This window comes from Phocoena phocoena, chromosome 8 (genome assembly GCF_963924675.1).
Source record: "Phocoena phocoena chromosome 8, mPhoPho1.1, whole genome shotgun sequence".
In the NCBI taxonomy this organism is placed as follows: Eukaryota; Metazoa; Chordata; class Mammalia; order Artiodactyla; family Phocoenidae; genus Phocoena; species Phocoena phocoena.
Window position 1 is genome coordinate 54,576,429 of NC_089226.1, and position 15,179 is coordinate 54,591,607.

The 15,179-nt window shown below is 44.4% G+C and overlaps 1 protein-coding gene across 1 annotated transcript in view; it reads right to left on the reverse strand.

The window, feature by feature from the left end:
- USP35 (ubiquitin specific peptidase 35) overlaps positions 1–15,179 on the reverse strand; it is a 69,893-nt gene that overhangs the window by 50,837 nt on the left and 3,877 nt on the right. The window contains exons 4-6 of the mRNA XM_065882714.1: positions 14,809–14,910; positions 13,223–13,381; positions 8,611–8,804 (exon numbers count right to left, since the gene is read on the reverse strand). Coding sequence (XP_065738786.1) covers positions 8,611–8,804; positions 13,223–13,381; positions 14,809–14,910 — 455 coding nt within the window. The remainder of the gene's footprint in view (positions 1–8,610; positions 8,805–13,222; positions 13,382–14,808; positions 14,911–15,179) is intronic.

Below are 15,179 nucleotides of genomic sequence, written 5' to 3' on the forward strand. Positions count from 1 at the left end.
CAGACCTACCTGCTAGTATTGGAGGGTCTCCTGCAGAGGTGACAGGGGAGTTGTCGCTCACTGCAGGGACAAAGACACTGGAAGCAGCAGCTCTGGGAAGTACTCATTGGCATGAGCCCTCCCAGAGGCCATGATTAGCCCCACCAAATAGCCTGTAGGCTCCAATGCTGGGTTGCCTCAGGCCAAACAACCAACAGCAGGGAACACAACCTCACCCCTTCAGCAGACAAATGGATTAAAGTTTTAAAGTTTTACTGAGCACAGCCCTTCCCACCAGATGGACAAGACCCAGCTCTACCCACCACCAGTCCCTCCCATCAGGAAGCTCGCATAAGCCTCTTAGATAGCCTCATCCACTGGAGGACAGACAGTAAAAGCAAAAAGAACTACAATTCTGCAGCCTGCCGAACAAAAACCACAATCACAGAAATTTACACAAAATGAAATGGCAGAGGACTGTGTCCCAGATGAAGGAACAAGATAAAACCCCAGAAAAACAACTAAGTGAAGTGGAGATAGCCAAACTTCCAGAAAAAGAATTCAGAATAATGACAGTGAAGATGATCCAGGATCTCAGAGAAAGAATGGAGGCAAAGATCAAGAAGATGAAAGAAATGGTTAACAAAGACCTAGAAGAATTAAAGAACAAACAAACAGAGATGAACAATGCAATAAATGAAATGAAAAATACACTAGAATGAATCAATAGCAGAATAACTGAGGCAGAAGAACAAATAAATGACCTGAAGACAAAATGGTGGAAATCACTGCCATGAAACAGAATAAAGAAAAAAGAATAGAAAGAAATGAAGACAGTCTAAGAGACCTCTGGGACAACATTAAACATACCAACATTCACATTATACGGGTCCCAGAAGAAGAAGAGAGAGAGAAAGGACCTGAGAAAACATTGCAAGAGATAATAGCTGAAAACTTCCCTAACAAGGGAAAGGAAACAGTCACCCTAGTCAAGGAAGCACAGAGAGTCCCAGGCAGGATAAACCCAAGGAGCAACATGCCAAAACACACAGTAATCAAACTGACAAAAATTAAAGATGAAAAAAAAAATTTTTAAAGCAACAAGGGAAAAACGACAAATAACATACAAGTGAACTGCCATAAGGTTATCAGCTGATTTCTCAGCAGAAACTCCGCCTACCAGAAAGAAGTGGCCTTTCATCACTATTTAAAGTGATGAAAGGGAGGAACCTACAACCAAGAATACTCTACCCAGCAAGGCTCTCAATTCAGATTTGATGGAGAAATCAAAAGCTTTACAGACAAGCAAAAGCTAAGAGAATTCGACACCACGAGACCAGCTTTGCAAGGAATGCTAAAGGAACTCTCTAGGCGGGGAAGAGACCAGCAACTTGAAACAATCTGTGGGCTTCCCTGGTGGCACAGTGGATAAGAATCCACCTGCCAAGGCAGGGGACACAGGTTCGATCCCTGGTCCAGGAAGATCCCACATGCCACGGAGCAACTAAGCCCGTGCACCACAACTACTGAGCCTGCACTCTAGAGCTCAAGTGCAACAACTACTGTAGTTGTTCTGCAACAAGAGAAGCCACCGCAATGAGAAGCCCGTGCACCACAACGAAGAGTAGCATCTGCTCACAACTAGAGAAAGCCAACGTGCAGCAACAAAGACCCAACACAGCCAAAAATAAATAAATAAAATAAAAATTAAAAAAATTAAAAAAGAAACTTGTACACCTACAGACTGCTATATCAAAACTACGATAGATACACACAAAAACAAAAAAGCAACCCAAACACAACACTAAAGATGGTCATCAGACCACAAGAGAACAAAAGAGGTAGAGAAGTAAAAAGACCTATAAAAACAAACCCAAAACAATTAACAAAATGGCAATAGGAACATACATATTGATAATTACCTTAAATGTAAATGGATTAAATGCTCCAGCCAAAAAATGCAGGCTTGCTGAATGGACACAAAAACAAGACCCAGGACTTCCCTGGTGGCACAGTGGTTGAGAGTCCGCCTGCCAATGCAGGGGACGCAGGTTCGTGCCCCGGTCCGGGAAGATCCCACATGCTGTGGAGTGACTGGGCCCGTGAGCCATGGCCGCTTAGCCTGCACGTCTGGAGCCTGTGCTCCGCAACAGGAGGGGCCACAACAGTGAGAGGCCCATGTACTGCAAAAAAAAACAAAAACAAAACAAGACCCATATATATGCTGTCTACAAGAGACCCACTTCAGACTTAGGGACACATACAGACTGAAAGTGAGGGGATGGAAGAAGTTATTCCATGCAAGTCGAAATCAAAAAAAAGCTGGAGTAGCAATACTCATTTCAGAAAAAATAGACTTTAAAATAAAGACTGTTATAACAAAGAAGAGACACAGAAGGACACACATAATGATCAAGGGATCAATCCAAGAAGATGTAACAACTGTAGATATATATGCACCCAACATAGGAGCACCTCAATATATAAGGCAAATACTAACAGCCATAAAGGGAGAAATCGACAGTAACACAATAATAGTGGGGGACTTTAACACCCCACTTTCATCAATGGACAGATCATCCAGACAGAAAATCAATAAGGAAACACAGGCCTTGAATGACACATTAGGCCAGATGAACTTAATTGATATTTACAGAGCATTCCATCCAAAAGCAGCAGAATATACATTCTTCTCAAGTGCACATGGAACATTCTCCAGGACTGACCACACACTGGGCCACAAAGCAAGCCGTGGTAAATTTAAGAAAATTCAAATCATATCAAGCGTCTTTTCCAACCACAATGCTATGAGACTAGAGATAAACCACAAGAAAAAGACTGTAAAAAACACAAACACGTGGAGGCTAAACAATATGCTACTAAACAACCAATGGATCACTGAATTAATCAAAGAAATAAAAATATACGTGTTGACAAATGAAAACAAAAACAAAATGATCCAAAAATCTATGGGATGCAGCAAAAGCAGTTCTAAGAGGGAAGTTTATAGCAATACAATCTCTCCTCAGGAAACAACAAAATCTCAAATAAACAACCTAAACTTACACCTAAAGCACCTAGAGAAAGAAAAACAAACAAAACCTATAGTAGAAGGAAAGAAATCATAAAGATCAGAGCAGAAATAAATGAAATAGAGACAAAACAACAGCAAAGATAATGAAACTGAAACCTGGTGCTTTGAAAAGATAAACAAAATTGATAAACCTTTAGCCAGACTCATCAAGAAAAAAAGGAAGAGGACTCAATTCAATAAAGTTAGAATGAAAAAGGAGAAGTTACAACTGACACCACAGAAACACAAAGGATCATAAGAGACTACTACAAACAACTATATGCCAATAAAATGGACAACCTGGAAGAAATGGACAAATTCTTAGAAAGGTACAATCTCCCAAGACTGAACCAAGAAGAAATAGAAAATATTAACAGACCACTCACAAGCACTGAAATTGAAACTGTGATTAAAAGATGCCCAACAGGGCTTCCCTGGCGGTGCAGTGGTTGAGAGTCCGCCTGCCGATGCAGGGGACACGAGTTCGTGCCCCGGTCTGGGAGGATCCCACATGCCGCGGAGCGTCTAGGCCCATGAGCCATGGCGACTGAGCCTGCACGTCCGGAGCCTGTGCTCCGCAACAGGAGAGGCCACAACAGTGAGAGGCCCGCGTACCGCAAAAAAAAAAAAAGATGCCCAACAAACAAAAGTCCTGGCTTCACAGGCGAATTCTATCAAACATTTAGAGAAGAGCTAACACCGTTCCTTCTGAAACTTTTCCAAAAAATTGCAGAGGAAGGAAAACTCCCGAACTCATTCTATGAGGCCACCATCACCCTGATACGTAAACCAGACAAAGATACCACAAAAAAAGAAAATTATAGGCCAATATCACTGATGAACATAGACACAAAAATGCTCAAAAAAACACTAGTAATCCAAATCCAACAATACGTTAAAAGGATCATACACCATGATCAAGAGGGATTTATCCCAGGGATGCAAGGATTTTTTGATATCTGCACATCAATCAGTGTGATACACCACATTAACAAATTGAAGAATAAAAACCATATGATCATCTCAATAGATGCAGAAAAAGCTTTAGACAAAATTCAGCACCCATTTATGATAAAAGCTCTCCAGAAAGTGGGCATAGAGGGAACCTACCTCAACATAATAAAGGCCATATATGACAAACCTACAGCTAACATCATACTCAATGGTGAAAAGCTGAAAGCATTTCGTCTACGATCAGGAACAAGACAAGGATGTCCACTCTCGCCACTTTTATTCAACATAGTTTTGGAAGTCCTAGATACAGCAATCAGAGAAGAAAAAGAAATAAAAGGAATCCAAATTGAAAAAGAAGAAGTAAAACTATCACTGTCTGCAGATGACATGATACTATACATAGAAAATCCTAAAGATGCTACCAGAAAACGACTAAGCTCATCAATGAATTTGGTAAAGTTTCAGGTTACAAAATTAATATACAGAAATCTGTTGCATTTCTATACACTAACAATGAAAGATCAGAAAGAGAAATTCAAGAAACAATCCCATTTACCATCGCATCAAAAAGAATAAAATACCTAGGAATACACCTTTCCTCCTTATGTAGGAATAGACCTACATAAGGAGACAAAAGACCTGTACTCCAAAAACTATAAGATACTGATGAAAGAAACTGAAGATGACACAAACAGATGGAAAGATATACCATGTTCTTGGATTGGAAGAATCAATATTGTCAAAATGACTACATTACCCAAGGAAATCTACAGATTCAATGTAGATTGAATCAATTAATTTGATCAATAAATTAATCCCTATCAAATTACCAATGGCATTTTTCACAGAACTAGAACAAAAAATCTTAAAATTTGTATGGAGACACAAAAGACCCAGAATAGGGCTTCCCTGGTGGTGCAGTGGTTGAGAGTCCGCCTGCCTATGCAGGGGACACAGGTTCATGCCCCGGTCCGGGAGGGTCCCACAGGCCGCAGAGCAGCTGGACCCGTGAGCCATGGCCACTGAGCCTGCATGTCCGGAGCCTGTGCTCTGCAACGGGAGAGGCCACAACAGTGAGAGGCCTGCGTACCGCAAAAAGAAAAGACCCAGAATAGCCAAAGCAATCAGAAAAACAAAAGGAGCTGAAGTAATCAGGCTCCCTAACTTCAGACTATACTACAAAGCTATAGTCATCAAAATCGCATGGTACTGACACAAAAACAGACACATAGATTGAAAGCCCAGAAATGACACACACCTATGATCAGTTAATGTGCTATAAATGAGGGAAAAACTGTACAATAGTAGAAAGACAGTCTCTTCAACAAATGGTGCTGGGGGGACTTCCCTGGTGGCACAGTGGTTAAGAATCCACCTGCCAATGCAGGGGACACGGGTTTGATCCCTGGTCCGGGAAGATCCCACATGCCACGGAGCAACTAAGTCGATGCGCCACAACTACTGAGCTTGCGCTCTGGAACCCATGAGCCACAACTATTCAGCCCGCCTGCTGCAACTACTGAAGCCCATGTGCCTAGGGCCCGTGCTCTGCAACAAGAGAAGCTACCTCAATGAGACACCTGCACACCACAACAAAGAGTAGTCCCCGCTCACCACAACTAGAGAAAGCCCATGCACAGCAACAAAGACCCAACACTGCCAAAAATAAAAAAGTAAAAAAACCAAGTGGTGCTGGGAAAACTGGACAGCTACACGTAGAAAAATGAAATTAGATAACTTTTTAACACCATACACAAAAATAAGCTCAAAATGGATTAAAGACATAAATGCGAGACTGGACACTACTAAACTCTTAGAGGAAAACACAGGCAGAACACTCTCTAACATAAATCACAGCAATATTTTTTTCGATCTATCTCCCAGGGTAATGGAAATAAAAACAAAAATAAACAAATGGGGCCTAGTTAAATTCAAAAGTTTTTGCACAGCAAAGGAAACAATGAACAAAACAAAAAGACAACCCACAGATTGGGAGAAAATGTTTGCAAATCATGTGACTGACAAGAGATTAGTCTCCAAAATTTACAAACAGCTCATGCAGCTTAATCTCATCAACACAAATAACCCAATCAAAAAAAGGGCATAAGATCAAAATAGACATTTCTCCAAAGAAGACATACAGATGGCCAAGAGGCACATGAAAAGATGTTCAACATCACTAATTATAGAGAAATGCAAATCAAAACTACAATGAGATATCACCTCACACTAGTCAAAATGACTACCATCAAAAATCCACAAACGTAAATGCTGGAGAGGGTGTGGAGAGAAGGCAACCCTCCTACACTGTTGGTGGGAATGTAAATTGGTATAGCTACTATGGAGAACAGTATGGAGGTTCCTTAAAAACTAAAAATAGAGCTACCATATGATCCTGTAATTGCACTTCTGGGTATATATCTGGAGAAAAACATGGTCATGGTCCGAAAGGATACATGCACCCCAATGTTCATTGCAACACTGTTTACAATAGCCAAGACATGGAACCAACATAAATCTCCATCGACAAAGGAATGGATAAAGATGTGGCACATATATACAACGGAATATTAGCCATTAAAAAGAATGAAATAATGCCATTCGCAGCAATAAGGATGGACTTAGATATTGTCATACTGAGTGAAGTAAGTGAGACAGAGAAAGGCAAGTATCATATGATATTGTTTATATGTGGAATCTAAAAAGAAATGATACAAATCAACTTATTTACAAAATAGAAACAGACTCAGAGAAGGAACTTATGGTTACCAGGTGGGAAGGGTCGGGGGAACAGATAGTTAGGGAGTTTGGGATTGACATGTACACACTGCTACATATAAAGTGGATAACTAACAAGGACCTACTGCATAGCACAGGGAACTCTGCTCAATATTATGTACAACCTAAATGGGAAAAAAATTTGAAAAATAATTGATACACGTATATGTATAACTGAATCACTTTGCTGTACACCTGAAACTATCACAATATTGTTAAAGAACTATATTCCAATATAAAATAAAAAGTTTTTAAAAATTTGCAAATCATGTATGTGATACAGGATTAATATTCAGAATATACAAAAGGACTCCTCAAACTCAACAACAGAAAACAAACAACCTGATTCAAAACTAGGTAATGGGGCTTCCCTGATGACGCAGTGGTTGAGAGTCCACCTGCCAATGCAGGGGACGCGGGTTCATGCCCCAGTCCGGGAAGATCCCACATGCCGCGGAGCAGCTGGGCCCGTGAGCCATGGCCGCTGAGCCTGCGCGTCCGGAAGCCTGTGCTCCGCAACGGGAGAGGCCACAACAGGGAGAGGCCTGCATACCGCAAAAAAAAAACCAGCTAGATAATGGATTTAAATAGACCTTTTGCCAAAGAATACATACAAATGGCCAATAAGCACATGAAAAGATGCTCAACATCACTAATCATTAGGGAACTGCGAATTAAAAACTATAATGAGATACCACCTCACACCCATTAGGATGACTATTATCAAAAAAACAGAAAAGAAGTGTTGGGAGGATGTAGAGAAATCCCAGCCCTTGTGCACTGTTGGTGGGAATGTAAACTGGTGCTGCCAGTGTGGAAAACGATATGGAGGTTCCTCAAAAAAACTAAAAAACAGAACTACCATATCACCAAGCAATTCCACTTCTGGGTATGTAACCAGAAGAATCAGAAGCAGGGTCTCGAAGAGATATTTGTACTCCCATGTTCATGTGGCATTATTCACAACAGCTAAAACATGGAAGCAACCCAGGTGTCTGTCACTCTACCAATGAACAGATTACCAAAATGTGGTTTATACACACAGTGGAATATTATCCAGCCTTAAAAAAGGAAAGAACCCACCTCCCCATCCTTCCCAAAAAAAAAAAAAAAAAGGAAAGAAATTCTGCAATATGCTACAATATGGATGAACCCTGAGGACATCTGCTAAGTGAAATAAGCCAACACAAAAAGACAAATACTGTACAATTTCACTTATATGAGGTACTTAAAGTAGAGACAAAATCATGGAGACAAAACATATAACAGTGGTAGCCAAAGGCTGTGGGGAGGGGAGAATGAGAATATGGGAAGTTAGTGTTTAACAGGCACAGAGTTTCAGATTTACAAAATGAAAAGTGTTATAGGGATGGATGGCGGTGACGGCTGCACAGCAATGTGAATGTACTAAGCAAGCCGTAAATTGGATAGGTAGCCACTGATGATAAAGATTTTGTTTTAGTAAAAGGGGGCATCTAATGCCAGGGTGAGTGGAAGTCCTACTGTGGAAGACACTATCCACCCCCATGGACTCTAGCAGAAAAGTCAGTGATGTCGACCAACCCAGAGCAGACTCCCTTCTCACTGCAGCTGAGCCCCTGAATCCCCAACTCAAGTTCCCATCCGGTCTTGACCTACTGCCCTGACAATGGCCTGGAGCCCTCTGGGAACTCTCACCTGCCCTTCACATACCCACAGACCTCAGGGAATTATGCCGATAACACAAAGCAGGACCCACCCTCTCCAACCCCTACCTCACCCCCGCACACCAGGGAGCCCCGAGGAGAGAAGCAGGGGCAGACAGGGAATTCAAAAGTAGCACCTACTCGGAAGCCATGAACAAGGCCTGAAGGATGCTGTTCACATAGCACGTGTTGCCCAGATTGATTAAACCAATCTTGCCAGTGTCTGACTTGGCCATGAGCCGGGGGTAGAAGCCAGCCAGCTCACTCTTCTGCGAGGTCCAGGCATCCTGCCCCAGCAGCTGCTTGATTCGGTCCTCATTGGGAACATGGAGGTCCTGAGGGGGAAACAAGCCAGCAGGACAGTGGGCACCAGGTTTAGCTCTAAAAATATCATCTCCTCTGGGAAGCCTTCTTGGACTACAGCCTACTACACACCTGCCCAAGCATATCACCCCAAACATGCCCTAAAGATGTGTGAGAACAGCTCCTTGTTTTCAAACATGTTCTAGGTTTTCATCTTGACGTGTGGGCCTTCTACATGATCTTTCATGCCACAGCTGCCTTAAGAAAGGGGTAAAATCCCTACCGTGTAGATGAAAAAACTAAGACCCAGATAGAGAAAGAATTTTCTTAGAGGCAATAAGCGAGGAATCTACTATATGTTACATGAGCCCAGGATGTGACAGACTGTAAGCAATGACAACACTGGCCCACTGGCCCAATCCAGCAGTGTCGAGATCTCAACCCTGGCCCTGACTCTTGTCCTCACAGCTCTCTGGCTGTGGTCAGTGAGCCTCTCTGACTCAGTCAGTTAACCTCCCTGGACCTCAGTTTGCTCATCTGTCAAGTGAGGATACTCCTACCTTATATCAGTTTGGCACTCTATACCTTCACGGTGCTTGCTCCTGTTTTCACCTCCTCTACTTTAAAGTTTGCGGAGTCAGCTTTGTCGAATTAGTAACGCCCTACCCCAACCCTGAACTTGATCCTACAGTCAGGACAGTGGGAGGATCCTGGGGGTCTGCGGTATGGGTCCTTGGTCACAGGCTCAGGGGTTAGCATGCTTTCCCACTTGTTATCCTATTTCACATTAAACAGCTGCACTGAAAAGAATATTACCAAGCACTGGTTCTAATAATGACATATTTTAAAGAAAAACACCTAAGCATAATGCAGTATTACTTAGTAGATTTAGGCGATATTCATGACAGTTCCTCTAGCCCCATTCTCGTTTCCAGATCCTGAGCACAGTTCCTAGATTTGTCTAAGGCCCTTGAGCTTCAGACCAGCTTACACTGAAAGCCCTCGTCGCTGCAGAAGGTCTGGCTCAAGCGGTGGTTTAACACATCTGCTCACTCATTTCCCAGGACTGTTTATCAGACAATTTATCAGATTAGTCAGTCACCTCTCACAGATGATAAAAAATATAGTAGCTGTCTGAGGCAAGGTAAGAAGATAAGGGCTCAGTATCTTCTCTCTTAGTCCCTTCTTTTTCCTTCCTATTATCCCCTATCCAAGCCCCACCCCACACACAACGGGAACAAATAGGGACAAAAAGACAGAACCGGTATAAAATAGGTAACTAATAAGAACCTGCTGTATATATAAAAAAATAAAATTAAGCAAAAAAAAGAAAGCTAAAAAAAAAAATGACAGAACCGACACCCCACCCTGCAACACAAGCATACAAGATACAAAAATATGCACACTAGGAAAAAAAAAAAATCAAATGCTTTTTCCCAAAGAAGGTAACTCTGTACTCTTAGGAGAATAGAGAATAAAACAAAAACTTTCAAATACCTTTCAAGCTCCTCATGTGACTGGAAGTCTACATAACATGTAGCTCCCTCAGCAAGGACCACAGCTCCCAGAGAAACTGCCATGACTTACTACAACTGCCTAAGTGAGAGAACTTTCCAGAATGTATAAAGGAGACTGTATACAAAGGATGTACTCCTATAATACATATGAAAGAATTTTATAAACAATAAAACCCCATGAATACTTTGCTGCCTTGCCTCTCAAAGTGGCTTGAAGCAAGGGGTAGTCAAAGCCATAGGACAAATGTCACACATCTTCCTAGAGCTATAGTCACTGATATTCAAGGAAGAAAAATGTTTAAATTACAAGTGTTTATGATTATGAAGTATATACTTGAATCTTTGAGATAAAATGAGATTTTAGAGAAACTCTGAGCTTGTGTCAGGCTGCAGGAGGGTGAGTCCCCTCCTCTGAGTTCAAGCACTTCAGAAGACATGTTTGAGAAGCCCAGATCTGCTGGACCAAGCAGTCACACAACCTGGTTTTCACCACCTTCCACTCTATCCTTCTGTTCTTCCCTCCCCTCCACCACACTTTACCACCAAACAGTACTTGCACATTCCTGCTCCCACACCTTACCCACTGACCTGTCTGGGGGCCTCCTCCTGCCGGTCCCTGTCCCTCAAGGCCTAACTCCTACATCCCCTCTCCAGAAGACTTTCCAGAATCTTCTCAAGTGGGGGTCCCACACTATCTATACCTGTCTTATAGAGCCTAACTTCCTACACCTAGTTGTATAAGTTATCTACAGACTCACCTTGCCCGCTGGATCAGACCATAGCCTCTAATGTGCAAAGCCTGGATCTCACTCAGCGTAGGTTTCCCCTGGCGCCCAGGGCAGGGCCATGCTCCCTCCTCTTTGCTCACATCTCCATGATACCATACTTCACACTACAGTGTTCATTCACTCAGACATTTATTAGACACAGAGATCAAAATGACATGGTCCCTGCCCATCAGAAGCTCACAGTAACAGTCACTCCCAACAGGTTTAAGTCCTGTCTTCTCCGCTCAACCACCTCCAGTGCCAGGGAGCTCATGATTGAGCACGGCAGCTACTTCTATTGTTAGTTAGCTCCGACTGTTTAAAAAAAAACACCACCTCTTCCTCACATTAAGTTGGAAAAACTAAGAAAATCCAAGTAAACGCCAGAGGTTTTGTTTGTTGTATCTATCACCTCTCACTCATGGTGGATTGTTCCCTTACGTGTTTTGTAATCTGGGGATTATAAACTCATCTTTAGTAGAATTCTGTCTTTGTGGCTTGAAAGCAGTATCATTTCTGTTTCTATCAGGCAATCCTTGGGTATTACAAGTTTATGACCACTTTCAATGAGCTTAGGGTGCTACAACACCGAAGAAGATAAGAATTTGAACCCCTAAACCCACATGAGAGCAGTCCAACGATGACAATTTCTTTTTTCCCAATCCAGAGCCCAGACCAAGCCAGAGAGCCTTCCTTGATGTCTACTTGGAACCATGTGTATTTTTTCTAGAACACCCTTTTGCTAATGGTAAAGCCTTTCTTGGGTCCTGATTTACATGGGCCTCTCAGTGCTGATTCCCTGATGGGGGCAGACCCTAAGCCTCAACTCCTGTCCCCACCGGCTCAAGCCCCTTGGGGACTGAGGCTGGCCATCTCACCCACTGCCCCTCCCCACCCGGGGCAAAAGAGTATCACCTCTCATTTACCATTCTGGAATTTGGTTTTCTCTTCCTTTTGGGCCCCTGGGGATTCCCCCTTGCTCTCTTGCAAGCTCAGCTATGTACTTAAAAAGACATCTGTTACATTTTAACAAGCATTTCTAGGTGTTTTGTAATGGGACACTTCTCAGGTTACCTATCTGCTGTGTTACAGAAATGGAAGTCAGACCAGAGGTTCTAAAAGGGCCACCACTTACCTGGATGTCTTTCACCCACACTTGGACCTGCCCTCTGTATCAAGCAATGGGAAAGGGCTCAGCAACCCTCAGCCCTGGCTGCATCTCCCACTACCTCTGTGACTGCATAAGACACCAAACCTCTCCAAGTCTCATTTTCCTCATCTTTGAAACTGAAATAACAATAGTACCTGCCTCACAGATTTCTAGTGAGCAACAGAAGACAAAACATATGGAAAGACACTGCCAAGTGTGACTCTAGCTACAAATGTTATTGTCCTAGCAACCCAGCAAGCCCGGTTCAGAAGCCCTTTCTTCCTTGCAGCCTCCTCCTCTAACTGGATATCTTTCCCCCCTCTGCCGCCTCACCGCTCTCAGGCTGACCCTCACAGGCATTTCTTAAGCTGCTTAGATCCCAGTTACGGGTAAACACGTCAGTCACCCCTCTACGCTGTGAGCTCCTCAAAGGGAGGAGACGTGGTCTGCCTCATGCCTGTGTCCCCAGTTCCCAGCCTGGGCCTGGCACAGAGTAGGGCATAAGTCTTGTGAACAATTGTAAACCATCTCTGCTCTGGAATGCTCAGTCTAAGAGGAAACAGACATACAGACAGTGACCATGTGTGACTGAGGGATACACTAGGGCTGTGGAAGCTCAGAGAGGCCATGACCCAGCTGAGGGGCAGAGTGCGGGGGGCGTGTAATTTAGAGTTATCAGGGAAGGCTTCCTGAAGGAGAAACACTTGAGCAGAAACTTCAAGAAGAAGGCTTGGTAGAAATAAGAGCTATCCAGGCAGACAAGACAGGAGTTTAAGTTAGAGAGATCGGCATATGCAAAGGCTCAGAACAATCGAGAGAGGAAGATCCATCTGGGGGAATGGCAGGTGGCTCAGTGTGCCTGAAGCACACGATGGGCTGGGGGAGGTAATGGGAGACAGCCAGGGACCAAAGGATAGAGGGCTGCCACTAACCTGTAGTGTGGTCTTGAGCAAAGCCCAAATCGGCACCCTCCTCAGAGTGGGGCAGGGGAGCAATGGGGACTGTCACTCACTCACCTTGATGGCCTCCATGACGGGTTCGTACAGATCCGGGAAGCCCGGGAACCTGAACACCATGCAGTGGACCAGCTCCGCCAGCTGCTCCAGGCAGCTGGTCCCCGAGTTGGAGTCCTCCTTGACCAGAGAGGCCACCATTGGGGGGATGTGAGGGAGGAGCTGTGAGAGCAGAGCAGGGTTAGTCAGCACCAGTTTACCCACCTGAGACATGGGATGGTGGTCAGTGCTGGAAGCACCCAGAGCTCCTTGAAGCAAGGAGGTCTGCCCACCTGACCACTGTGCCCCTTACCTGCATAGGGCTCTGAGCTCTGCAGGCAGGTGACCCTCTTTATAAGACACATGACCTTGGATACTCTTCCTCAGTCTCTTCATCTGTTTAATGGGACAAATAATTCCCTCCTCACAGCTAAGGGGAGGCCTGGGCCTGAGCCCCAGCTATTAAGTATCAGCCAACCAACCTGCCTGAAGCGCTTGAAGGTCTGAGTGACCAGGGCTACTCTGTCACCCAGGAGTGATGCTGGGGCCACAGTGTGGTCAGCTGGTGGCAGCTGACAGAACATGAGCGGCAGCAAACTTTTATATGTCAAGCACTCACAGTGACATGTGGCAATTACTATCCCCATCTTACAGAGAAGAAATTAAAGTTAGAGAGGTTATGTAATTTGCCAAGGATATCACCATGGGTTCTGGGAGAAGTTGGTGTCTGAGCCAGGTCTGTCTGAACTCAAAGTCCATTTCTTTCCTCTGTGCTACAGTGTTAACTTTCAAACCCACAGGGGAGCTACACCATAGTGTCCCAGGGATGGAAGAGTCAGGCCACAGAAACTGGGAGCAGGGGAGCTTGGGAGAAGGATGAAAAGAAATAAATATCTACCAAGTCCCTAGAATGTGGCAGGCTCTTGATAAATGTCACCTCATCTAATCCTGTCCCACCCAACCCAGGCCCTGAGAGGTAAGTGCCTGGCCCGAGGTCACCCCATTTAGTAAATGACAGACAGAGCTGGGACTCAACCCCCCATAACCCCAATCCCTGGTTCTGTGCTTTTCCCACTGCACAAATCAGGAAGCATAAAGTTTCTGCAGTGACCAAGGACCACGAGAAGCTAGGAAGGACACTGGATCAGGAGTCAGACCAACTCAGCTGGAATCTTCCTTGTACTGCTCACCAGCTGTTACCTGGGACATGCGACCTTATCTCCCTAAACTGCAGTTTCTTCAGCTGAAAAATGGGGGAAATGATAGAACCTCCCTTTGGGGCTACTCTGGGAGTAAAATGAATGAACATGTGGACTGTCTTTAGCACTGTGCCTGCCACATAGCTGGCACCCAAGTAACACAGCTGCCATCATTCTAGGCCTGCCACTCTACTCAAGACCCATGGGGAGGTCACACCCATTCTTTGGCCTCAGTTTTCTATCTGTAAAATTGGGTCTCAAGTCTCCAGTCCTAACGTCCAGGACTTGGAGGTCTTGGGCTTCAAGCCCCAACCCCTTAAGCCCCAACAGAGACAGCATGTCTGGCCTCCAGCCAGACCTGTGGAGGATGCAGGACCGCCCACCTTCGGGGCAACACGCAGGGGCCCTTACCAGGTGGAAGGCCTCATGGGAGTGCTGGAAGGTCAGGAGCATATACTTGAGGACAGACAAGGCAGCTCCCCGGACAATGGGATACAGAAGCTTGGAGAAAACCTGGAAGAAAGCCTCTGGTCAGGAGTCCCCCAGGCCTGGGCCACCCAAGGCCAAGGGTAGCCACAGGCCTGAAAGGGGTCCAGAGATGCTGGAGTTAAAGCAGCAGACCCATGTGGGAGTAAGAACACAGAGGTGCTCACAGACCTGGGTGGATGGATGGGTGGTGAGATGGACAGCAAAACAGTTAGATATCTGATGGATGGATGGATGGACATACCAAAAGTGACACACACACTTGAATGAAGAGTCAGAAGAATGAATGGGGGAAA